The sequence below is a fragment of the Oncorhynchus masou genome, chromosome 6 (assembly GCF_036934945.1).
Source record: "Oncorhynchus masou masou isolate Uvic2021 chromosome 6, UVic_Omas_1.1, whole genome shotgun sequence".
NCBI classification, from domain to species: Eukaryota; Metazoa; Chordata; class Actinopteri; order Salmoniformes; family Salmonidae; genus Oncorhynchus; species Oncorhynchus masou.
This window is the reverse complement of record NC_088217.1, coordinates 68889589-68915022: the sequence shown is the minus strand read 5'-3', so window position 1 is coordinate 68915022 and position 25434 is coordinate 68889589. Positions and strand designations below refer to the sequence as shown.

The following is a 25434-nucleotide window of genomic DNA, read 5'->3' as shown; positions in this document are numbered from 1 at the left end:
GAAGATAGATGTTTGTCTATTAGAATCATTTGATTCTACCAGCAGGGTTGGTGTGAATTCCAACTCAATTCAGCCAATTCAGGAAGTCAACTGAAATCCTCATCTAAATTGGAATTTCAGTTGACTTCCTGAATTGAAATAGAATTGATGGGGAATTGACCCAATATAGACAGGTACAGGCATATAACCCACCTGGCATCAGTCCACACAACCCTCTTCTCCATAAGGTCCAGAGTAAGACCATTAGGCCAGGCTCCTATCTCCATGTCTCTGAAGACAACATGGCGTCCTCCTCCGCTCATAGAAGCAGCCTCGATCCGAGGGAAGGTGGCATCCCAGTCTGTCCAGAAAATAATTCTAAACCACAAAATACTCAAATAAGAATAGTCATCCATGTGAAATCGATTAAGGAATTGGTCAGAATCAAGTCTACCTCACCCTAAGGTCATTCATATCAAACCAAGATTATGTAAGAAATGCATATCCTTGTTAAAGAGTACTCACTCACTCACTCACTCACTCACTCACTCCCTCAGAGATAACTAACCCCTGCTCAGGATCCAGAGCGATGGCTCGTGGGTGCTCCATCCCTCCGGCAATCAGTGTGGTCCGGAGATTCCCGTTTAGCTTGGCCACCTCTATCTGATCTAAGTTGCTGTCGATCCAATACAGGTTCCCTGCTAACCAATCAACAGCCAGACCCTCCGGAGTAGCCAGTCCATGTTGGACCACCACTTCAATCCCTGTCACACCTGTAAGGAACCAATAACAGTAAAGGACCAACACACTAGCACATAAGAGGGCAAGAGGATGTGCTGAAACACAGGTAAAATAGGCTTTGGTTTAGGAAGTCTTCAGTGGAGTTGAAAGGAGAGCTAAATATAGCCAATACAACACTTTCCCCATGACCTCAATTAAAACATCAACAACTCAGCTTAACCAAAAATAAAAACAAATGTCCAACCAAATTCATATGTGTTCCTACCAGCAGAGTCTAGCAGCTTCCCCCTGTATATCTTATCCTCAACCACATCGGTCCAGTAGAGTCGACTCTGATTGAAGTGGAAGTCTAAGGCGATCGTGTTCCTCAAACCAGGAACTAGAAGGCTGTAGTCTCGCCTGTGGAGATCTATCCTCCTAATCTCATGGCGGATCGAGAAGATGATGAATGCCTCAAAGGGATCTGAGGAAGGAAACAAGAAATAAGTCAAGAAATACATTTTTGATAATAAATATTGCATATTAATGCAGATTCTCACGCAAATACACAAAAAAGCGGTGCTGTTCGTCTGCTAGAATAGCAACTCGTGTTAGTTTATTTTGTGAGTGAGGTTATATTGAAGTCAATAATTATGGAATAGATCGTCGTTTCATTAATGAAGTCATCTTTCATTTTCCTATCACATTATCTCGTTTAGCTCATCTTGTCATAAAACGAGTACAGAAACCTTTGGAGGACTCATCTCCAACCGACAGTGTAGCATTTTAGATGGGAAAAACCAGCGTATTCAATACAATTACCAGATGTTACATTATATAACTGGGAGACATTGATGAAGAGAAAAAAAGGCCTATAAAGCCACAGGTGTATAAATGGCCAATATTCAAATGGTTACTGATTCTTCCAAAAGGTATTTAACTACTATATAAATGGAATGCCCCAAATAACTGCTTTAGAATTTGGAATAGAATGTACAGCTAGGAATATAACCAATCTATCACATTGCTTTTTATATGTGGATTTAAGGCACAAGGGTAAGGATGGCTGTTCCATAGAATATAACAATATATGCCATTGAGCAAACGCTTTTCACCCAAAGTGACTTACAGTAACGCGTGCATACATTTTACTTATGGGTGCTCCCAGCAGGTCAAACCCACTACCCTTGACGTTGCAAGCACCATGCTCTACAGACTGAAACACACAGGTACACAGGAATAGAATCAGAATTCTTGTTTCTACGGGCAGTCCTTGGGCAGTTCCACAGAGCGCAGGTATGTGTCAGAAAGACTTATCAGCCATGTCACACAGAGCTTAACACCAGCTACCTGTACTCTGGCAGGTGTCCCCATCTAGTTCCAGCCTCCAGCCTGGGTAGCAGGAACACTTGACGGTTGCTTTATACTGCTCACACACTTGGCTGCACTTGAGGTGCCTGGAGCAGTAGTCCAGGATCTGGCACGTCCTGTTGTCTGGGCTTAGACTGAGCCCCGGCGGGCAGGAGCACGCCACGCCCCTCCCAGGAGCCACTGCACACTGGTGGCTACAGCCGCCGTTACCCAAAATGCAATCGGCTGAGATGGCAAGAGAAGAAGACAAAAGAAAGGTGATGAGAGGTGAGCAGATTGACTCAGAGAACACAGACAGGTGTATAGAAGGAAAGTCAGAGAGAAGTGATGGATGGAGACCGATGTACGGCACGTCCTCGTCGACTAGTGACATAGGGGCTCAATACCCCACAAGGAAGTGAACGCAACTGTCCTGTCATATCTGTCACGCATCTTTTTTTTCCCCTATGGACAAAGTGTCATGTGGGAATCCCTGGGCAGGACCTTCATGTGAACATAAGATGTTCATCGGGCCTAACCCCATTGCCTAAGCCTGACCCTACTGCTACTATCATCTAGCCCATGTAGTCCAAACAAAAGGATTGTCTCTGTTATAAACCATAATCCCCTTCACCATTAATATGTCTCCTCTGTCGCTTCCCTGCCGTCTTTGGAGTGTTTCCAGGGAAAAATAAGGATCTTGGTCAGCAAGAGTTATATCCTCTCCAGCCTCAACAGCTTGTTCTCCCCGGGTTTCTCTCTGAGTTCAGCAGGGAATACGAGGACAGATGGACGATGCCAAAGCAAGCACTGCTGCTGATTTACAACAGCTCAACACTGTCTGTCAACATACATTTGCTGGTCGGGCTCGAGGAAGAAGACAAAGAAAATATAGAATTAAGTGGAGAAAAAAAAATAGAATGATATTTAATAATTAATTGAAGTGGGGACCGAGAGAATTGACTCAAGTGAGAGAAATAGGACCAAGAGGATTGGTTAGAAGTGATCTGAACAAAGGTCACACCACAGAAGTGTCCCTCGTCGGAGTGGTCAGAGCAGTCGTATCTCCCGTTGCAGATGCTCTCGGGAGGCAGGCAGACGGAGGTGTCGTTGGCACAGGGGTATCTGGGAGGTTTACATGGCGACATCTCACAGCTCTCCTCATCGGACAGATCCTCACAGTCATAGTCCCCGTCACACACCCAGCTCTTACTGATACACTTGCCTGTGAGGGGTGAAACGGAGAGAGATCGGGTGATGAGGCGAGGGACATAATTGCAAAAACAAAGTCCTCATAAGAGATATTGTGAATGATAACCAACCCACGTTTCAACCGTAAGTCCAAAAATAAGAATTGATTGTCCATTTTCTTGGAGAGAACAGAAACTATCAGATATAAACTGGTGAGAAAATGGTCATAGTGATACCTAAACCTAAACTGTCAATACCATCAAATGAAGCAATTCTGCTGATTCTAGGTAGTTGGTCAAATGCTTCTAAAGCGACTGGAAATAGAAGCTTTTAGAAACAATTGCAGGAAATAGGAAGCAATTATTGGAAGCAGCGAGGTAAAAAGCACAGTCTCAGAGGAATCCTGAAAAGCTGAGGAATAAAAGCGCTTTAGGCATCAGAAGAAAGTAAAGTGTATGGTGCTAGCAGAGAGGCAGCCCACCTCAGCTTTAATCTGTGGTATTGATGAGGAAACCCTGGAATAAATCCTGTTTAGGTGGCTTGCAACAAGGCCTAATGAAAGGCTATTTATTTGTGCCAAATGGCACCCTATTCCCTATATGGTGGACTAGTTTGACCAGGGCCCATATGGCTCTGGTTAAAAGTATAGGGAATAGGGTTCCATTTGGGATGCCGCCTATATATTTTCAAAGGCTTTTCAAAGGCTATACTTTGTCAGCCTCAGCGTAAGGCAGTCAGCTTAGTCTGGACAGACACAGTGAATACAGATCAGAGCTGAGTCTGCCAATTATTTCAATTCAAACAACAGTGGGTTGATCTATTGTTGGAGGTATGTTCTTTCTGTTCGCTTTAATTTGGGAGTGTTTGACAAAATACTGCGATTCCAATCGGGCATCCTAATGAAGCTGTTTCAGAATCCACGCTGAGGGATCTTTTTTAACAAACCCAACGCAATGGTCAATCTTAGCGCTGGCGGGACCCCGAAATAGCCTAGTTCACACTGTACTATTTGCGTGGCTTCAATATGAAAATACATTGTTAAACATTTTCTATAGAATTCACACAGATATAGGGGCTAGCCCTACTGTAAATTGTAGTCTGGACATGGACATGCCAAACGTAGTCAATAAACTAGATTAAATTCACGAGGCTATTAATAAGCACTGAAAAGACAAGGCATAATCAAATTTGAATGAAAACAAAACAACCTGTTTTCAATAGGCTACGTCTGAATACAGTTACAGGCACCATAATTGCTCCCCGTGGACGTATAATACAGCCGGTTTTGCGCAAATCCCAACTTTTCACAGGATCCAATATAAAGAGAAGGGGGGGGGGGGTCCACTCACTGTTACAATGCTCGCAAACGTAACGTTTTAGAAACATCGTGGAACCATCTTACAGATCATTTTTGCACATCTCCAGAAATGGAAGATGAAATTGCTTTGCATTCGGTCATGTACGTTCTCACCATAGACCCACGGACGATGAATCTTTCTAACACGTTTTGTTTTTAATCGAATGAAACAAAAAAACAATATATCTGCTTTTTAAACCAACATTAATATTTTTAAATAGGATCGGGTCATGATATCAGAAATCGCTTATCTCGTTCCATGGTACCGGTTGCACACGTAGGCCTAAATGTCTTTAAGCTTAACATTTGCACGTCTATACAAAATACTTGGCTCCTGTCAGTTGTATCGTGGCTTATGTGCAAAGAAGATTCTCCCCCCCCGAAAAAAAATTGCAGTTGATATGGCATTATAGGAGGATTGATTAGTTCGGACGAGAGGCGCTCTTTGAAAATGGTGATGGATAGCCAACTGAAAAAGCAAAATGAAGTATGCAGGAATGTGAATTGTGAATGATGAAAAAGCATGAGGGCAAACACCTCCAAAATACATTCAAGCATTCTCAGTAGACCATTTAAACCCTTTAGTCATAGGCTAGTTAGATAATGGCCGGGATAAAATATGCACCTATGCGACACTTTTAAACCAGCCTAGATCAAGGGGAGGGTAGGCTACGCTTGGTCTTGAATCAAATTAAACGAAATTGGGGGGGGGGGGGGGGGGCAATTGCTTTTTATGTTTCTAAATACGAGATTCACCGGCCAAAAAGGCATGTCTCTTCCATTGGCACTGTGCTTCATGGCTGGATAGGCTGTGCTTCCCCTCTCAAAAGCCTTGCCATTATCAACTGTGTTACCGTTAAGGCCTGCTTTTTGTGAATCTTAAAACTCCTCATGATATGTTACTGAATTTTGCATGGTAAGTGAATGATGTGTATTAAGCCATTTAACAGCATGAGATCAGTGAACTAAGCGAGAGGCTTTTCTCATGTGAATTCCCCACTTTAAAACCAATCATACATAACGCAGTGCACCGTACAGATAATTCATATCAACTCCACGGAACTATTGGCCCAGTAATATGACCAACTTACATTGGGAGATCTGCAACTCCTCGGCCGATTTGATTTACCACAACCATGTGGAACTGTTTTAGGGGCCAGATAAAGTATCCAAAGTATTCCCATTTTACTGGCATGGCGACATGATAAAGCGTGGAGACGCCCTGCAGGTATCGTAAAAGACATGAAAGGCTCTCTGGCTTTTTCCTCACAATTGTGTGTGAATTCTAACCCTGTAGGCTTTTATCAGTTTACCCAATGTGTGCCTGTACACCAAGGACACAGATTAAGACCAATTCAGGGTAATAACCAGAGATTCATTAATTTGATTTATGTCTATGGTAATAACTGAGAGGTTGACATTAAAAACATGGCCGCTCGGGTTCATTTTGGGGGCATAGTGTACAGTCCTGTATGCTGAGTACACACGGTACACAAAACATCTGGAGAGGCAGCTACAGTACCTGAGGTTTTACAGGTGAGCTTTTTGTGCCGGTCCCAGTAGCTACAGTCCAGATGACACTTTGATGAAAGCAGTGTAGCTTTCTACAGCTAAACATGGGTATCTAATGATACTGTATGCACTGCATCAGAGCCACAGAGTGCGCAGCATTTCTATTCTAAAGTGTTTTCACAGTAGCTTCAGTGCCGTACCTGAGGTTTGACAGGTGAACTTTGCGTGTGGGTCGCACATTCTGCTGGTGCCTTCACAGTCTGCCTCGTCACTCCCGTCCTCGCAGTCCTTGTCCCCGTCACACCTCCAGCGCTCGGGGATACAGGTGCCACCGTCGTCCCGGCAATGGAACTCATCCCCGCTGCAGTCATCGGCTGATACCGGGGCTATAGGAGAGACAGAGGTTTCAGAGAGATAAACATACATTTACAAATACGGAGTTCAGGTAGGGCTACGCACTTCGGCAAATAAAGTACTTCTTTCTTGGGTAAGGGCTATTTTTACAGATACTGTGCATCTCAAACCCACATTCCTAACCGCATCCCCTGAAGTGTGATGAATAGCATCCCCATTTCAAAGACTATTGAGCATATCCTCTGACTACACTATACTTTCACAGATCTAAGACTTGAATCCGAAGGGTGTGATTCACGTCAGGCAGATAGAAGAATGAGAAGTTAGTGTGTTTTTCCCTCACCTGTCCCAGTGCAGGTGGTGCTCTCATCACTGTTGTCCCCACAGTCATCGTCCCCATCACAGGCCCAGTGGTCAGGGATACACTTCCCACTGGCACACTGGAATTGGGCACTGGAACAGGCATGGACACAACCCACCTCGTCACTACCATCCCCACAGTCATCATCTGGGTGAGGTGGAAAGGGAGAGGGGGAAAGGATGGGGAGATGGGAAAAGGATGGAAGACAGGGGGAAAGGATGGGGAGAGGGGGAAAGGAGAGGTGAAGGAGGGGGAGAAGGAGAAGATATGGGGGAGAAGGGAAAAGATGGGGAAAGGATGGAAGAGAGGGGGAAAGGACGGAAGAGAGGGAGAACGGACGGAAGAGGGGGAACGGACGGAGAGGGGGAATAGACAGAAGAGAGGGGGAACAGACGGAAGAGAGGGGGAATGGACGGAAGAGAGGGGGAATAGATGGAAGAGAGGGGGAACGGACGGAAGAGAGGGGGAATAGACGGAAGAGAGGGGGAACGGACGGAAGAGAGGGGGAACAGACGGAAGAGAGGGAGAATAGACAGAAGAGAGGGGGAACAGACGGAAGAGAGGGGGAACGGACGGAAGAGAGGGGGAACAGACGGAAGAGAGAGGGAACGGACGGAAGAGAGGGGGAATAGACAGAAGAGAGGGGGAACAGATGGAAGAGAGGGGGAATAGACAGAAGAGAGGGGGAACAGATGGAAGAGAGGGGGAATGGACGTAAGAGAGGGGGAACGGACAGAGAGAGGGGGAATAGACAGAAGAGAGGGGGAACAGACAGAAGAGGGAGGGAACGGACAGAAGAGAGGGGGAATAGACAGAAGAGAGGGGGAACGGACGTAAGAGAGGGGGAACGGATGGAGAGAGGGGGAATAGACAGAAGAGAGGGGGAACAGACGGAAGAGAGGGGGAACAGACGGAAGAGAGAGGGAACGGACGGAAGAGAGGGGGAACAGACGGAGAGAGGGGGAATGGACAGAAGAGAGAGGGAACAGACGGAAGAGAGGGGGAACAGACAGAAGAGAGGGAGAACAGATGGAAGAGAGGAAATGGATGGAAGAGAGGGGGAACAGACGGAAGAGAGAGGGAACAGACGGAAGAGAGGGGGAACAGACAGAAGAGAGGGGGAACGGACGGAAGAGAGGGGGAAGGGACGGGGAGAAGGGGAACGGACGGAGAGAGGGGGAATGGATGGAATGGGAGAGGACAGAAGAGAGGGGGAAGGGACGGAGATAAGGGGAACGGACGGAGAGAGGGGGAACGGACGGAGAGAAGAGGAACGGACGGAGAGAGGGGGAACGGACAGAGAGAGGGGGAATGGATGGAAGGGGGAGGACAGAAGAGAGGGGGAAGGGACGGAGAGAGGGGGCACGGACGGAAAGAAGGGGAACGGACGGAGAGAGGGGGAATGGATGGAAGGGGGGAGGACAGAAGAGAAGGGGAAGGGACGGAGAGAAGGGGAACGGACGGAGAGAGGGGGAACGGACGGAGAGAAGTGGAACGGACGGAGAGAGGGGGAACGGACGGAGAGAGGGGGAATGGATGGAAGGGGGAGGACAGAAGAGACATTAAGAAACAGTGTGAGAGTCACAGTGTGGTTCAGAAAAGGTGAAATGTAATCATCCAGCAAGCTGCTTCTTGAGAGTGCAGTTCCATCCCATGGCGTTTTCCCAGTAAGGAAAACTGGTTGAAATTATGTTGTTACAACCAGATTACAACCAATTCTGGTTGTACACTGGTTGTTGTAATGGCGCCATTTAAAATCAGGCAGTTTTCCCACTGAGGTAGAAAATTGAACTGTAAAAAGAGAGTGTTCACAGAAAAATGCCACTCACCTGAGTCACAGTGCCATTTCACACTAATGCACCTTCCATTGGAACAGCTGAACTGTGTGAGGGGCTCACATGTGGCGAAATCTGGTAAGAAAGAAAGAAGAAAGAATTGTGTTAGTGTCGTAATACAAAGAGGTTTGGACTTTGGATTTTTTTTCTAACAAAGCACTTTTGATGACAGGAATTGATCAATTACGACTGTCCAGAATCACATAGGCCAGTAATTTACACACTGCATGCACTTAAAACCCCTGAAACAGTGTGGGTGAACATCTGTTATTATTACACATTAGATGCAGGAGACATTGGCACAGTTATGTGAGTTGGCATTGCCTTTGAATTCTGAAGTTTAACAAAATTGGGGTGCGCAAAGTGTTTTTCAGCGCAGGCTTGAATTAGATTTAAGGAAGCCAAGCAAGAACTGCAATGACTGTGAACACTGTCTGTGTCTGTTTGTACTTGTGAAGCAGTTTCTAAGTAGCACCAGAGGTAACAGAAAAGTATCATTCACAGCTATATTTTGTAACAGAAGGTTCAAATTGTCCTTGCTGATTGTTTTGCAGACTCTGTCCTACTGCCTGTTACTTTCCCCTCTTATCTAAAACATTTCACCATACGTTTGGCGAGAAATGTTTCCCGTTTTGAATTATGATATCTGAGTGAGAGTGACTAACAAAATCCATGGGGGTCCCCCAGTCTGTAATTTGACCATGATCACGACAAGTTTCGATAGCTGGTCCCTAGACTAACTTACCAATATAAAAATATTAGCCTGACATGGCTAACTGTGTGACTGTCAGTGACTGGCATAACAAGAGAAAAGCTGCTGATGCATACAACCAAATTTCAAAATTGCATCTTGTGTACTAACTCTCAACAGCAAGGAGGGGTTATAATAATAACAATTATCCCTCTCATGACAGAGTGAGTCCAAACTATTTCATATTTTAAACATTAAAAAGCCTTTCTCTCCATCGTCATGTTGTGTTGTCTGCTCCAGAGGTTGTCAGAGCGTGCCCAGAGGGTAGCCTACATGCTAAATTGAATTAACATGATGGGTAGGTAAAAATACAAGGCTCACAGTGGAATGACAAAATGCAACGATAGAAAAAGTCTCAAAAACATCGCAAATGATTTCTGAAATGTTAGGCTAATGTTGATATCATTTCGATTTAAAGTCAACCTGGAAGGAACCAAAGGAGGAGAAAACCCATTGATTTGTCACGGCTGGAGTGTTAAGAAAATGTCCAGGCTAACATATCACGGCGAAATGTCTCGTCCAATGGACTTCTTCATTCAAAGTAGTATGCCAGTATGAATATCTCAACACAGCTGTGACTTTATTTCATTTTATTGAGCCTTTTAATGGAAACTTATCCAGAAGCTCACCACAAGAGGCGGTCTCATCAGAGTGGTCCCCACAGTCGTCATCCCTGTCACAACGCCAGGACTCTGGGATGCATCTCCCATTCTCACAGGAGAACTGGTCAGCTTGGCATGATCCCGCTGAAAACATTAATAGCAATAATAAAATAGCATTTTTGCAACATTATTTTACTACACCAAAGTTCCCATTAGAAAAGTTACATTTTTCTATTCTATTATGCAACAGTAATATAGTGCTTTTCATTACCAGTATGGTCTTAATAAGTACTTAAATAAAGTGCATTGACTAGGCCTAGCCTATTTCAGTGAGTGAATCCACACCATTATAGTATGGGACATTTTGAAGTAATGTCTGATCTTTTACATTTACTGTTCATGTTCTGTAACATTTGATTCCACATAGAGAGCCAGCAGGCCATGTGTGTTGCATATATTTTATTTAACCTTTATTTAACTAGGCACGTCCGTTAAGAACAAATTCTTATTTACAATGACGGCCTACTCAGGCCAAACTCAAACCCGGGCGACGTTGGGCCAATTGTGCTCCGCCCTATTGTACTCCCAATCACGGCAAGTTGTGATACGGCCTGGAATTGAACCATGGTCTGTAGTGACACATCTCGCACTGAGATGCAGTGCCTTAGACTGCTGCGCCACTCGGGAGCCCTTTAGTGCTAAAAGATCTGGATTTGGTTTCTCCGTGACTGGTCGTCCTAGGGAATTGGCTCGCTATCTACTCACAGTAATCTATTTATTCACAGAGATCAAAAAGTGAACGTAAACAAAAAAATGTGAAACCAGGATATCATTCATATAAATCGCCATTTTCTTTCTTATGGAATCATCCTATCCGTGTTCAGGATCGGCATTGTGTCAACATCTGGCAACTGAAACACCTTAATAAGGATGAAGTGAAACAAAAACATTTCTCATCTACATCCCCTAACAAAACCCCCAGACGAGGTGTGCATATCCTGGTCAAGTCTTCTGGATGGAGAAGATGATGAATTATCCCAGTGTATAGATACATTCATGATGTGCAGTAGCACGGAGGCCATTGGGAATCTTTGACATACGCGTCCCTCACCAGCACGGGAAATCATGCAGTAGTGCTTGTTTAAGTCGTGTAAGAGTTGTCACCTCCTCTCTGAGTATTCTCCAATGGCCTCTGCTCTGACAGAACCTCTCCCAAATGACTATCTGGTTGGAGAAACTTGGAGATCACTAAAGTTTGTTCTACAACATGGAATCTGGCAGTTGCATCCTGGTCCATATGAGCTAGATGGGCCTCTAAGTAGAGCAGACAGCTGCATACCAGAGCAGGTGAAGTTGGACTCGTCCTCGTTGTTCCCACAGTCGTTGGTCCCGTCACAGAGCCACCTCTTGGGGATGCAGCGGTTGTTTAGACACTTGAACTGATCTGCAGGGCAACTACGATTATCTGTGATGATGGGCAAAAATTGCTTTGATATTTAGTCTTTGACGTAAACTGTCATGCAAATCTTATTAATGTGTTCGTTATTTGTTACTTTTAACTTCTTATTTTTCTTTAGGTATTTTTCGTAAAACTGCATTGTTGGTTTCAGGGCTTGTAAGCATTAAGTAAGTATTTCACTGTACGGTCTATTTCACTGTAATACCTGTTGTATTCGGCGCATGTGACAAATACAATTTATTTTGATCATAGATATTGGATAGCTAGCTAGAAAGCATGACAGAAAAAGTCAGCCTAGCAATTTCAGTCTTGCATAGATGATGTATGTTGTTAATTTCAACTTAATGATTTTTTCCTTTGGAATCAGTCTCTGGGACATGTCCTATTTTCCATAAATGCAAAATGATATGTTTTCTAACACGCAGAATAAGACCTACAGCAGATGTGCGGTTCCTCATCACTTCCGTCCAAACAGTCATCGTCCCCATCACATTTCCAAGAGGCCTGGACACAACGCTGGTTCCTACACTGGAACTCTTCATTCCCACATCTCTGTGGCTCCCCGTGGTCCCCTGAATCACCCAATGTGGCTGCAAGCAAACACACACACACACACACACACATCCACTTGCTGGCTCACCTTCACACTCCGCAGAACATATTACTCAAAAGAGCCACAACTGATGAAACATTTATTTTATGTTATATGTTGGCATTGAAAATCAGTACTGGCATATTGAGTTCTACATGGGCATATCTTATCTGCTGTCATTTATTCCTATTGATTGCCTTGGTCATTGATGTGGAATGTCAGGCTGAACGGGCCTTGTATGTTTGAGCAAGAGTGTATTCGACAGGGCTTACAGGAGCAGGTGAGGTTATTTGTGTCCAGGTACTGGTTGTCAGCGCAGGCACACACTCTGCTACCGGGAATGGCCAGACACAGGCTCCCGCAGCCACCATTATTAACCCCACAGGCATTGTCACCTAAAGATCAATTAGATAAACCAAAGTAGGCTAAATCCAATCATTGTTTTTGCAGCTGCAGCCTTTACAATGCAACATATTAGGAAGACACTAACATGACTCAAAACTGTAACACATATATATAATCCTAGTTACAATGATGCTATTATACCAAATACTATATTCAAAACTTTCATAGATTAAAAGGGCTTAATGTCTGTATTCCCTATCCGCGTGCCAGTCAGAGCGACTGTTTACATGACTCAGCCAAAGGCAGAATCATCCAAACCCCGCTGCTATAAAAAGTCTAGAGCGACCACATCAGATGAAAACGGAACACTGTGTCTGACGGATCATTTGACATCCTCCTTGATGTCGATGAAACTGTATTTGGCGAGGTAGGGATATGAAGAGTTTGTAAAAAAAAATTAAAAAAAGGAGGGAGGAAGGAAGGCTGAGGTAAAACAAGGCATATGAACACGCTGTAAAGGCTGAGGGTGGGTGGCACCCAGCTGAGTTCAGCGAGGTAGTGAGAGACAGTACAGACAGGTGCATCAATGTGCCAACCAATGACTGTTATCATGACAACCCCCGCGCAGAGTCTGAAAACATGGCCCGGGGTTACTATAAGTAGCTGTTAACGGATTAGAGTCGGTGTACATTTGCGGACAGTCACAGCTTCAATTCTCATTGAATCAATCGTTGGTCTCTCTCTTTGTTCATGGCTCGCCCTCGGTGGCTATGGGAGGTTTGGTTGTTAGAGAGCAGGTAGCACCAGACACGACTAAAATATGCCTGACCCCCTACTGTTAGGAGCCTGAGTGGCGGAGTTGTGGCACGTAAAATATGCTAAGGCCAGACAAAATAGGATTCACTGTTGAACGGATTTTCTCCCAAGAAAAGTGAGGCGAGCGAGCGAAAACATGCACAATTAGAAGCATCAACCTACATAGAGCAAGCGTGACTGAATTCAAGCCCAGTAACTTTGTTCACCGCATCCTCCTTCGATTGTCCCGTCTGGCTGCCACGAAAAACCCACGCATGCGGATCTGCGCAGTGTGTGCGTGCCACTGGCGATGTACTTTGCTGGACACTCTAGCTGTTCTCGGCGGCGCATCATCACTTCAAACGCATTCCGTCGTGGTGTTATCGGTTGGCCTTACTACTGCTGGTAGTACTGGTAAAATGTAAGTTATGAATCGCAAATCACCATACAGCTGACACACTTCGATTTCATCAATCATTTTGAGTTCAATTTGGTTGTCCAAAATACAATCAGCTTGCACTGCGTCTTTGCTGATGAATGCATCGATCGCTGGCCAGTCAATTGGTTAAATTACATTGTTGTTTCGTCTATTACTCGCTTCTAATAGATCTGAAAATGATGCAATAACCATGAATTTAACCGACTGTTTGTATATAATGAGGGACGTCCCACGTTTAACCTGGACACGTAAATTAGTAGGAATTTGTGCTGGCTTCAGCCATGACTGTATGAGAGAGAAATTAAACATCTGCACTTTGCCTGCAGGTGCGAGCGTGTGTGTTTCACTGTCCAATCCGAGGCTTGAACATGATCTGAGCGTGTGGTCTGAGAACTGTTTGGTCTCTTGGGCGTCAATTTGGGAAAGAATCAAGGGAGAACGATAGTGATGAGCATTCCGGATCTTTTTAGTGAACCTGCTAGTTCGGCTCAGCTCACCAAAAAGAGCCGGTTCTTTTGGCTCCCAAACAGCTCTTTAAATACTATATGGTTTGTATTTTTGTAAGTCAAACAGTTTGCGATAGTTTGACTATGATTGGTGTTAAAACAACAACCATTCAAAATGAATACAATCTGAACAGCATAATGGAATATTGCACCATATCAATGAAAAATAAATAACAATTTTTAAAACTGCAGCATCCCACAAATTGAAATAAATGTAAAAAAGGGTTCTATTACACATGTGCATTTAAAGTTTTTTTTAATGTTTAAACAAAGTAAATATAAATGTAACAATTCAAAACGAATACAATCTGAACAACATAATAATAGAATATTGCACCATATCAAAGAAAAATGTATAACAATGTGCAAAACTGCCGAATCCCACTTAAAACATTAAACTGGTCCCCCTTTTCTCCCTCTTCTTTAGTGCCATGTTATAACCAGCAGCACACAGAAATGCTGACCATATTTTGCTTTTATGAGACATTTGCATTCAGAAATGCAAGCTGCCTCACTTTCGAGGGGCTGATGCATTTTTTTCTCTCAGTAATTATTTGTCCCGTTTTCGAGAAGACCCTCTCAGAGGGAACGGAGGTGGCCCCTAATGCAGATCTTTGGAGAAGGGGCTTCTCCAAAAAAGGATCGGACCTCTATTATGGCATCTGCTGAGGGATTCCTTTGTGCTGCATCCCCAGTTGCTCTCTCGTCAAACAGCAGACGTTTGTGGCACTACTGCTGGTGCTTCTCCTCCATCTGATCCCTCTTCTTCCTGTTGCCCTGGTGCCTGAGCCAGCTGACTGCTGGGGCTGTCCCTCCCTGCTGCTGAGGTTATTCTTTGAAGAGCCTCATCAATCGTTCTGGCAACACCGAAGGCTAACTTCTTAAACCTGGGGTCAAGTGCAACGGTTTCTGATAGCACATGATTATATTCCATTTCTGTGGAATTTTATGAACATAGGGTGTCCATCAACTCTGTCACATGTCCTGTGGTTACATTTGCTTCTCTCTGGCGGCTGGCTGTGATTCACTAGAGACCCTGACACAGGAGTATCATTTTTGAGGCTGTCACATAGCTGAAACGAGAGAACAGTAACTTATTAGTTCAGGTTCATGTTCTGTCTACTGATACTACATTCTCATACTACTGCTCATTTACATATATAATACTGGATTAAATAATGATGTAGTAATAACTGCTTACTGTACCTCTCTCCACTGATCTCCACAGTGACCTGCTCAAAGGGTACCAGGACTCTGCACACCTTCTCCACCACCTCCCATTCCCCTTGGGTCAGAGCATCAACATGTGCATTGACAATGGCCAGGGTAGAGATGATGGCATCCTTTGACTCAAGAAACCGCTTCAACATATAAAATGTTGAATTCCACCTTGTAGTGCAGTGTTGTTTAGGCCTCAGCTCAGTCATCCACATCTGGTGTTGTGTAGACTACAGTTTTTCAGCACCTGCTGTGCTCCTGTGGAAGTATTCCACAGCTGCTTTCACTTTTTTATTTATTTATTTATTTTACCTTTATTTTACTAGGCAAGTCAGTTAAGAACAAATTATTATTTTCAATGACGGCCTAGGAACAGTGGGTTAACTGCCTGTTCAGGGGCAGAACGACAGATTTGTACCTTGTCAGCTCGGGGATTCAAATTTGCAACCTTTCGGTTACTAGTCCAACGCTCTAACCACTAGGCTACCCTGTCCACAGTGGGCTTCATCACCTTCAGAGCATCTCTTACAATCAATGGATGATGGGTCCATTTGAACATTTTCATGGCTTTAGTTATGTCCGCTTTATTGTCGCTAACACAACAGACCACTTTTCCATCTACTTGCCATTCTCTGGCCACTCTCAACAGTTCCTCTGCCAAGTTCTCTGAGGTGTGTGTCGCTGAAATCAAAGCAGTCCAGGAGACAGCTAGACATCGAACAATCTTCAATGAAGTGACATGTAACCGACATGTAAGAAGTGGTTTCCCTTGATGTCCAGCAGTCAGTGGTAAGGCAAACTGCAGTAGCTTTCTGGACTCTTTCCCACACTGAAGCCTGCGTGCTCTCGTACAGTTGTAGAATAAGTGATTTTGAAAGGGTTTTCCTGCTTGGAATTGTGTACATTGGATTTAGACTATTGCTATAGTTTCTAAAACCTCTGTCCTCCATGATCGAAAATGGCTGACAATCGGTGGCAATCATTTTAGCCGATGAGATATCAATTTGTCCTTGTTTTGCTACAGACAGACTTTGGCATGAACTGGGCCATAGACGACTCCGTTGCTGTGGGTCGCGGAGTAGGCCTACTTGACTGAGTGGATACATATCCATGTGTGGAGGTGCTGGCTTCACCACTATCACTAGCAGGCCCGCTAGTTTCTCGAAGCTCCACTACAGCTAGCTTCACAGTTGGGTGCACAGTTCGCATTCGCCGGTGTAGGTTGTGCGTAGAACCGGCTTTATATGAGATTTTGTTTTGGCAAATTCTACACTGTGCTCTAACATTGTCTACATTACTAAAATGCATCCAAAAGCTACTGTGCTTCATACTCATTTTCCAGCTGTTGTTTTCACAGCTGTCCTTCCTCTCTCTCCTCGGCTGCTAAGTGTGTGACTGTGAGTGTGTTGGCTCGGCTCTCCCTCACGCATCTTTGGTTCTTTGGTTGACACTGCTTGTCTGATTGACAGGAGCAACAGGTGAGGCTGTTAGTCTGAGCAGACAGTCAGAACGAATGTGCGCGCTTGAGCATTTAGGTCTATATTATTTTAGTTATTTTTTTCATTCTTTGAATTAGTTCATTCTATTCATTTAAATCTTTTGATTATTCAGATCTTATTTTTAAAAAATGATATTTTTCGAAATAGATTCAGCTCTTCTGATATGCGAGCCGGCTCGCAACGTTCACCAACAAGAGCCGGCTCATAGAGCCGACTCGTTCGCGAACGACCCATCACTAGAGAGCGGACAGTGCATTATAAGCAAAGAGACGCATATATTGGCCAAAAAATAACACCAGATTTTATTTTTTTTTCCCGGCGTGTGGAGAAAGGTGAGGCGGTGCATCCGTTAAACAGTCATTCAACTTTGTCCGGCCTAAAAGGGAAAAATCAAAAAGAGAATCCTCTGATGTATTTACTGTCATTCATTTCAAACCCCCCTGGCTGGAGCAAAGTCCAAGTTTAGTACTTCAGCCATTCTCAGTGTAATTTCGTCAAAGGTCCTCTCAGTTCACCATCTCATCAGGGTTGATATACTGAAAAAACTGGTTTGACAGGGTTGAGAGTCACAGGGATCCTGTACATAATGAGTATGTCCCCTAGTCTCTGATATGTTTATATTACAAAAAAGTGAGCCAGTCTTATATTTAAATAGTTTTGGTGACATGACAATGATAGTGTGATGGTGTATTTACCTTGCTGCCTTTGAGCATCGTACACAGATAGCCCAAAAAGAGGGGGTTTCTCGCTTCTCATAAGAGAAACCTGCCCTGACTGCAAGTCCAGTTGGAAAATAGAGGCGTTCATGTAATCTGTCCAGAAAACGGAATTCTGGTGCAGGGAAATTCCAAAGGGATGGTTTAATTCTTTGCCGTTATACACCACCTTTGGATAAAAGAAAGAAAGAACACGTTAGACAATAATTCACAGTTAAAAGTGACTTTTTTTTGATGGAGTCATGTATTTGCAACCATACAAATGTTGAAAATAAATGTACATATTCAATTGATACTATGCATATTTGTTGATCAGTAGAAAAGAACACTCACTCATTTACTAACCGTTCTGTGGGTACCATCGAGGGAGATTTTCTCGATGTGGTCATAATAAGCGTCGCACCAGTACATGTTACTGGAGCCATGGTCTAGGGTGAGTCCGTTAGGCCACAGGATGCCTGAAGTGACAAAGTCCAGCCGGTGGGATCCATCCATCCAGGCTTTCTCTATCTTGCCAACACTATCGTTCACCTCATCCTCCTCCCAGTCTGTCCAGTACATCCAGCTGAAAACCAGAAGAAATTCATTATCAATGTGATGGTTTAGCATAGAGAGATAGATAAGTTAGCCCAAATAATACAGAGTATACAAAACATTAAGAACACCTGCTCTTTCCATGACATAGACTGACCAGATGAATCCAGGAGAAAGCTATGATCTCTTACTGTTGTCACTTTGTTAAATCCGCTTCAATCAGTGTAGATGAAGGGGAGGGGACAGGTTAAAGAAGGGTTTTTAAAGCCTTGAGACAATTGAGACATGGATTGTGTATGCGTGCCATTCAGAGGTTGAATGGGCAAGACAAAAGATTTGAGTGACTTTGAACGGGGTATGGTAGTAGGTGTCAGGCGCACCGGTTTGTGTCAAGAACTTCAATGCTGCTGGGTTTTTTCATGCTCAACAGTTTCCCGTGTATATCAAGAATTGTCAACCACCCAAAGGACATCCAGCTCACTTGACACAACTGTGGGAAACAATGGAGTCAACAAGGGCCAGCATCGCTGTGGAACACTTTAAACACCTTGTAGGGTCCATGCCACGACGAATTGAGGCTGTTCTGAGGGCAAAAGGTGTTGCTAATGTTTGGTATACTCACTGTATATGCACTGCTCCAAAAAATAAAGGGAACACTTAAACAACACAATGTAACTCCAAGTCAATCACACTTCTGTGAAATCAAACGGTCCACTTAGGAAGCAACACTGATTGACAATAAATTTCACATGCTGTTGTGCAAATGGAATAGACAACAGGTGGAAATTATAGCCAATTAGCAAGACACCCCCAATAAAGGAGTGGTTCTGCAGGTGGTGACCACAGACCACTTCTCAGTTCCTATGCTTCCTGGCTGATGTTTTGGTCACTTTTGAATGCTGGCGGTGCTTTCACTCTAGTGGTAGCATGAGACGGCGTCTACAACCCACACAAGTGGCTCAGGTAGTGCAGCTCATCCAGGCACACCAATGCGAGCTGTGGCAAGAAGGTTTGCTGTGTCTGTCAGCGTAGTGTCCAGAGCATGGAGGCGCTACCAGGAGACAGGCCAGTACATCAGGAGACGTGCTGGAGGCCGTAGGAGGGCAACAACCCAGCAGCAGGACCGCTACCTCCGCCTTTGTGCAAGGAGGAGCAGGAGGAGCACTGCCAGAGTCCTGCAAAATTACCTCCAGCAGGCCACAAATGTGCAAGTGTCTGCTCAAACAGTCAGAAACAGACTCCATGAGGGTGGTATGAGGGCCCAACGTCCACAGGTGGGGGTTGTGCTTACAGCCCAACACCGTGCAGGACGTTTGGCATTTGCCAGAGAACACCAAGATTGGCAAATTTGCCACTGGCGCCCTGTGCTCTTCACAGACGAAAGCAGGTTCACACTGAGCACATGTGACAGACGTGACAGAGTCTGGAGATGCCATGGAGAACGTTCTGTTGCCTGCAACATCCTACAGCATGACCGGTTTGGCGGTGGGTCAGTCATGGTGTGGGGTGGCATTTCTTTGGGGGGCCGCACAGCCCTCCATGTGGTCGCCAGAGGTAGCCTGACTGCCATTAGGTACCGAGATGAGATCCTCAGACCCCTTGTGAGACCATATGCTGGTGCGGTTGGCCCTGGGTTCCTCCTAATGCAAGACAATGCTAGACCTCATGTGGCTGGAGTGTGTCAGCAGTTCCTGCAAGAGGAAGGTATTGATGCTATGGACTGGCCCGCCCGTTCCCCAGACCTGAATCCAATTGAGCACATCTGGGACATCATGTCTCGCTCCAACAGCCTGTAGTGTGGTTTTCCACTTTAATTTTGAGTGTGACTCCAAATCAAGACCTCCATGGGTTGATACATTTGATTTCCATTGATAATATTTGTGTGGTTTTGTTGTCAGCACATTCAACTATGTAAAGAAAAAAGTATTTAATAAGAATATTTCATTCATTCAGATGTAGGATGCGTTATTTTAGTGTTCCCTTTATTTTTTTGAGCAGTGTATATATATTTTTTTAGACATGACACCAAATGTGTGAATATCAAATCACTCTAAAGTTCCCGAAAAGCAGCAGACACTCTCGTCTGCTCTGAAACTGTTAAGCCTCTCATACCAGAGAGCAACACACTACTTACATTTTTGCAATTACATTTCACCTTTAAGCTCATTCTTATAATTAACTGACCGAAAAATGTGTCCAAACTTAGCTCCTTTCCTCAGATGGAGATTTAGGTCGCACTTTGTTGGCTATGCACATTTTCAAGGCAATGTTTCAGCATTTGCGGAGACCGCATTCAGGTAAATGCTGCATATGTCATCTCAAGTGAAAATGACCTTTAAATGTCAAGTGCGCTATAACGCGGATCTACCACTGATCGGATTGAATCCCGGCCAGAGTCAATTTACTCAAAACAGTACCAAAATTGGGTCCTGGCATCTTACGTACAAACCAATATCTATTGAAACGTCACAACATAAGGATATCTTATCAGGGTGTCAACTGTAAAAGACACACTCACCTGTGCAGAGGGTCCACCACGATCGCTCTGGGGTGAGACATATCTCCTTCTAACAGAGTTCTCCTTGTTTGTGCAGCCTTCTCCAATCTGGCAACGTTGATTGTTTTCCTGTAGCCGTCATTTGTCCAGTACAAGTTGTTCCCTATCCAGTCCACTGAGATCCCCTCCACGTTATCAAGGTCTAGGACAGGATGTGAGTCAAAAAAAATGTAATGCATAGAGTATGCTGTTGTTATCCTCTACTTGATCATCCCTGCAGGAGCGTAATCTATCACTGTCTCCAGATCCTCGTTAATGGAATCAAAACCCCAAAGCATTGTTCTAGAATCTATTGTAGCAGATATATTAATCACACACAACACAAAAGTCATGCAAAATAGTGCTGCTTACACAGAAAGCTTTTGGGTATTAGAGATTGACCTAATTCGGGGACCCAACTTTAAGACCTTTGAAAGTATGAATAACCTATGATTCATTTGTGTACAGAGGTGTACAGGTACATGCCAGGGATGGAAAGAAGACAAAGGACTTCTATACTCACATAATCCCAGAACTAAAATCTTGCGTAATTTCTTCAGATGCTCGATAATGTTCTGGGGGAGTTGTATGAGAAAATATACTAACGAGACGAGAGAAGTTTCCATCCCCTCTAAATGGAAACTCAACCAAAGCATGGGCCAAATTATATATATTTATATATATTTAACTAGGCAAGTCAGTTAACAAATTGTTATTTACAATGACGGCTACCCGGGCTAAACACGGACGACGCTGGGCCAATTGTGCGCCACCCTATGGGACCCAATCACGGCTGGATACAGCCTGGATTCAAACCAGGGACTGTAGTGATGCCCCTTGCACTGAGATGCATTGCCTTAGACCGCTGCGCCACTCGGGAGGCCATTCCAAAATTTGAACGATGCGAACACCTGTGAAATTGCGATTTGTCCAAAATATCTGGGCACCAGAAGAGAGTTCCTCGTTAGTCGTCGCATCTCACAGTCTGTTGACGACTTCTATGATACAATCTTATGTTACCTGCATCTGTCCACATGTGTTTAACCCTCACATAACGTGATTGGCATGATTCTCAATTCATTAACTTAAAAGGTGCTATTTTTTGTCAACATCTGGAATATCTCATTTCAAGGTCACTTGAAGTTGTTACCTAACAAACAGAACCATCTGAATGCACTGACCATCTTTAAGGATCGTTTTCCGATGGGTCCCATCCAGTCTTTGTCGGCCAATCAGAAAGCTGGTTGTGTCGGCAAAGTATATGTGGCTGGTCTCTGCATGGAAGCCGATCGCCCGAGGGTTTACAAGATTGCCAATCTGTACCATGTGCTCGGCCTCCGACTTGCTATTCAGGTCCAGGCCTCGGATGACCCCGGGTCTCCCTCGTCCGTAGAACAGGAATACCTCATTCATAGGCTCTGCAGAGGGAGGTTATAATGCATTATGAAGAAGGTGCTTATAGGAAGCGTTATGAATATTACATAAACAAACCACCAGTGACTAATCTTCTTTACCCTGAACACTGCCAGTGTGTAATTCATTTACATGATTCGCTTTTCTTCCAACCGACACAGGAAATTAGAAATTGTATCCTAAGACAAGAATAATAAGGTAATTACAATGACCTAAATTAAAGCAAGAATTCGGTCGGCTGATTAGACCTCATCAAATCAATCCCATACTCCAAAAACGAGTCTGTGCCAAAGCAACTCTTGAGACAAAGTTAACGGCACGCATTGAAGCCGACCAAAACAAAGATGAATTTGGGCTTTTCACCAGTCATTAGCGATGTTGTTTGGGTTGACTAGATGTGATGTTCAGTAGACCTGACAGAGGAGCAGGCTGGAGCAAAGTTGCAGACGTTTGGGTCGCGCGGGCTCTGTCACTAATTATAGAAGCTACTTTGCCTCTGACTGACACTATGACCGTCAACACATGACATAATATGCCCTAATATGAACTTACTCTTGCAGGATTGTCTGTCACTTCCCAGTACAAAGCCTGTTCCACAGCGACAGGATCGGGATTTGTAACTTCCGCTGAGCAGACACATGTGAGAGCATCCTCCTTTTCTTCCGGACGGATCGGGATCGCAGGCATGAGTCCTGACTGCAGAGAGAGATAGGAGACGAGGGTAGATACCAGACACACAACACACACACACACACACACACACACACACACACACACACACACACACACACACACACACAAACACGCACACAGCTATCTTCTACACATGCAATAAACACTATATTTTCTTGTTACCTGTTGGTTGGGTGAGTTTCTGGTAAACACGTATTCCCACAGAATTCTCCACGGTGGTTACAGTTTGAACCTCTGCTACGTTAAACCGATTTATCTGTAAAATGTCCGCTTTTGTCCCTTTAGAGGGCTCGGTGCGAGTTGCAAACAAATAATCTTCAAAGAGTGATAATCCGTGGAGGTGCAGCAACTGGGAGACAAAGAGAGCAGTAGTGACAAGAGGAAGGAGAGGCACAGTGCTATAGAGCAACGCTGGGCTGCATTCATCTCAACTTAATCCCCAGGTTAACACCTTTGCCCCCAGCAAGCACATAACGTTCTGAGAATCATATGTTTCTTAGAGCTCGGTGAGAAAGTGGTTGTCCTATGGTTGATTTTACATACAATATTCCAACCACAGGAGGTTGGTGGCACCTTAATTGGGGGGGGGGGGGGGGCTTGTGGTAATGGCTGGAGTGGAATAGGTGGAATTCCATTCACTCCGTTCCTGACATTATTATGAGCTGTCCTCTCCTCAGCAGCCGCCACTGATTCCAACAATATTCTTGGAATGGTGCAGGATACCCAGCTAGCACATGACATTCTGAGAACCATATGTTTCTTAGGTGGGGGGTTTCTGTACAATCAGCGTAACGTTTCCCCGTGGTTCTATTTAAAGTAATGTTCTCAAATTGTTCAGAGAATGTGAAGATACCATGTTTCTCTGTGGGAATTTCAGTACTTCAGCCTAATGTTTTCTACAGGTTTCCTCGTGGTTCTATTTAAGTCATGTTCTCAGAACATTAAGAAAATGTTCCATAAAACCCCCTAAGAAAACATGAGTAGTATTCAAAGAAAGTTCTGAGCATGTTATTTAACATATACATTCCGTTCAGCTGTGTAATTGGCCACAACCTGATCCTAATAAGTGATTGTTTCCTTTGAAATGGGGTCTGTTTGATTCGACTAAAATGAACATCTTCGTATGAGTTAAATAAAACACGGCATGCTACACAAGCTCCATCCGGGTTTCACAGTGGAATAATTCCACGGATAGAAAACAGAAGGTTTGAATGTCACCGATGCCGTGCCACAATAAAGAAGACGTGTGTTTGCATGTCCTATCTGTGCTTGGAGTTCAAGACAGTTAACCCAAAACTAAGCTAGCAGTGTTATTAAAAGTCTTATTTGAAACACGTTCTCAGAACATGATTTAATTACCTTCAAATAACCTATCGTTTAGAAAACCATAATAAAACAATCTCGGGAACCTTCCGGCAACCTACAAATGTGTGTCCCCAGAAGAGGAAACATTTTCACTTATGGCTTCGTTCCCAGAACCAACTGGAAACCAAATGTGCTAGCTGGGCCTGCTCCTCCACTCCATTCTAATCCATTGGAAAAGGCTGTGACGAGGGGATACAGCAGCAGCAGGAATGTACAGTAGCATCGGTTGCATCTCTTTCAACCCTACTCCCTCTCTCTGTAGAGCAGAATAGGATACCATTTGGGACGTAACCACTGTCCCTATGTAAAAAAGGGAGGGTCAAAGAATGTCCACACTCGGCAGAGTATCTACTCCACGACTTCACCAAAGGCTATGTCATTTGGACTATCTTATTGAGTCCTCACAAACTACCCTTAAAGTGAGACTAACTGGCACGCCCGTTGGTAAAATCGTATATGGTTTCTCTGAAGCAAAGCACGATTGAACATTGGAAAGGGGCAGATCATAGGATAACAACTGTCACACGCTGTACTTACAGAGCTTTCATGGATAACAGTGTGCCGGTTGCTCCCATTGTAGTCCACCACGTCGATATAGTCCAGGACAGCATCTGCCCAGTAGACCAGCTTTCTAACCAGGTCCAGAGTAACAGCTGTGGGCTTCTCTATTCTGTTCTCCACTATCCTGGTCCTGTTGGTGCCGTCCATATTGCACCGTTCCAACTTGGCCGTACTCCCCGAATCCGTAAAGAACATTTTCCTGAAAAGCAAGTTGAATCCCAGGGTAAAAAAACTGTTTTTGATAGAATCCAACCACAATTGAGAATCAATGTGCAGTAGGCCTACAGTTTGGACTACGGGTGGGAATGAGCTTTGTCGCTAACTCTGACACTTTAACATTATCACGTTGAACCTGAAGCATTGAGTAATGTGCACGGTTCCATAAACAGTAGGGAAAAGGGTGTTGTGGAGAAATAAACTGTGGAATCACAATTGTCCTTGTAATTCCTATTTCACACGCCAGTCACATACAGAATTTATCACATGCAATGTTGTGCTGCAAATTGGTGGTTTTCATTCAACCATATTTGAAAGCTCATTCGAACAGTTAAGTAGTGTTTTGTAATTAAATAAATCAATGCCACCAATCAGAAAGCTATTCTAGGTGCAGTCAACCAAATGCACCACACCAATGACTTATTTCAGCATCAAGGCTCTTTTCAACAATGAGCTTCAGAACAGAAGTATGACTGCATGTAGAGTTCACCTTTCACCCTTCGCTTATTTTTGATAAGATCCCGTATGATTCATC

General features: G+C 44.2%; 1 protein-coding gene across 1 annotated transcript in view; it reads right to left on the bottom strand.

Moving 5' to 3' along the window:
- LOC135541673 (low-density lipoprotein receptor-related protein 1B-like) overlaps positions 1–22892 on the bottom strand; it is a 130175-nt gene extending 107283 nt beyond the window's left edge. Inside the window, exons 1-18 of the mRNA XM_064967996.1 lie at positions 22889–22892; positions 22617–22760; positions 21833–22069; positions 20634–20814; positions 17927–18146; positions 17561–17750; positions 12336–12458; positions 11909–12061; positions 11352–11477; positions 10040–10156; positions 8654–8734; positions 6807–6971; positions 6310–6495; positions 3074–3274; positions 2050–2295; positions 986–1183; positions 548–752; positions 193–357 (exon numbers count right to left, since the gene is read on the bottom strand). Of these exons, the coding sequence (XP_064824068.1) occupies positions 193–357; positions 548–752; positions 986–1183; positions 2050–2295; positions 3074–3274; positions 6310–6495; positions 6807–6971; positions 8654–8734; positions 10040–10156; positions 11352–11477; positions 11909–12061; positions 12336–12458; positions 17561–17750; positions 17927–18146; positions 20634–20814; positions 21833–22069; positions 22617–22760; positions 22889–22892 (2942 nt within the window). The remainder of the gene's footprint in view (positions 1–192; positions 358–547; positions 753–985; positions 1184–2049; positions 2296–3073; positions 3275–6309; positions 6496–6806; positions 6972–8653; positions 8735–10039; positions 10157–11351; positions 11478–11908; positions 12062–12335; positions 12459–17560; positions 17751–17926; positions 18147–20633; positions 20815–21832; positions 22070–22616; positions 22761–22888) is intronic.
- Between the last annotated feature and the right edge of the window lie 2542 nt (positions 22893–25434).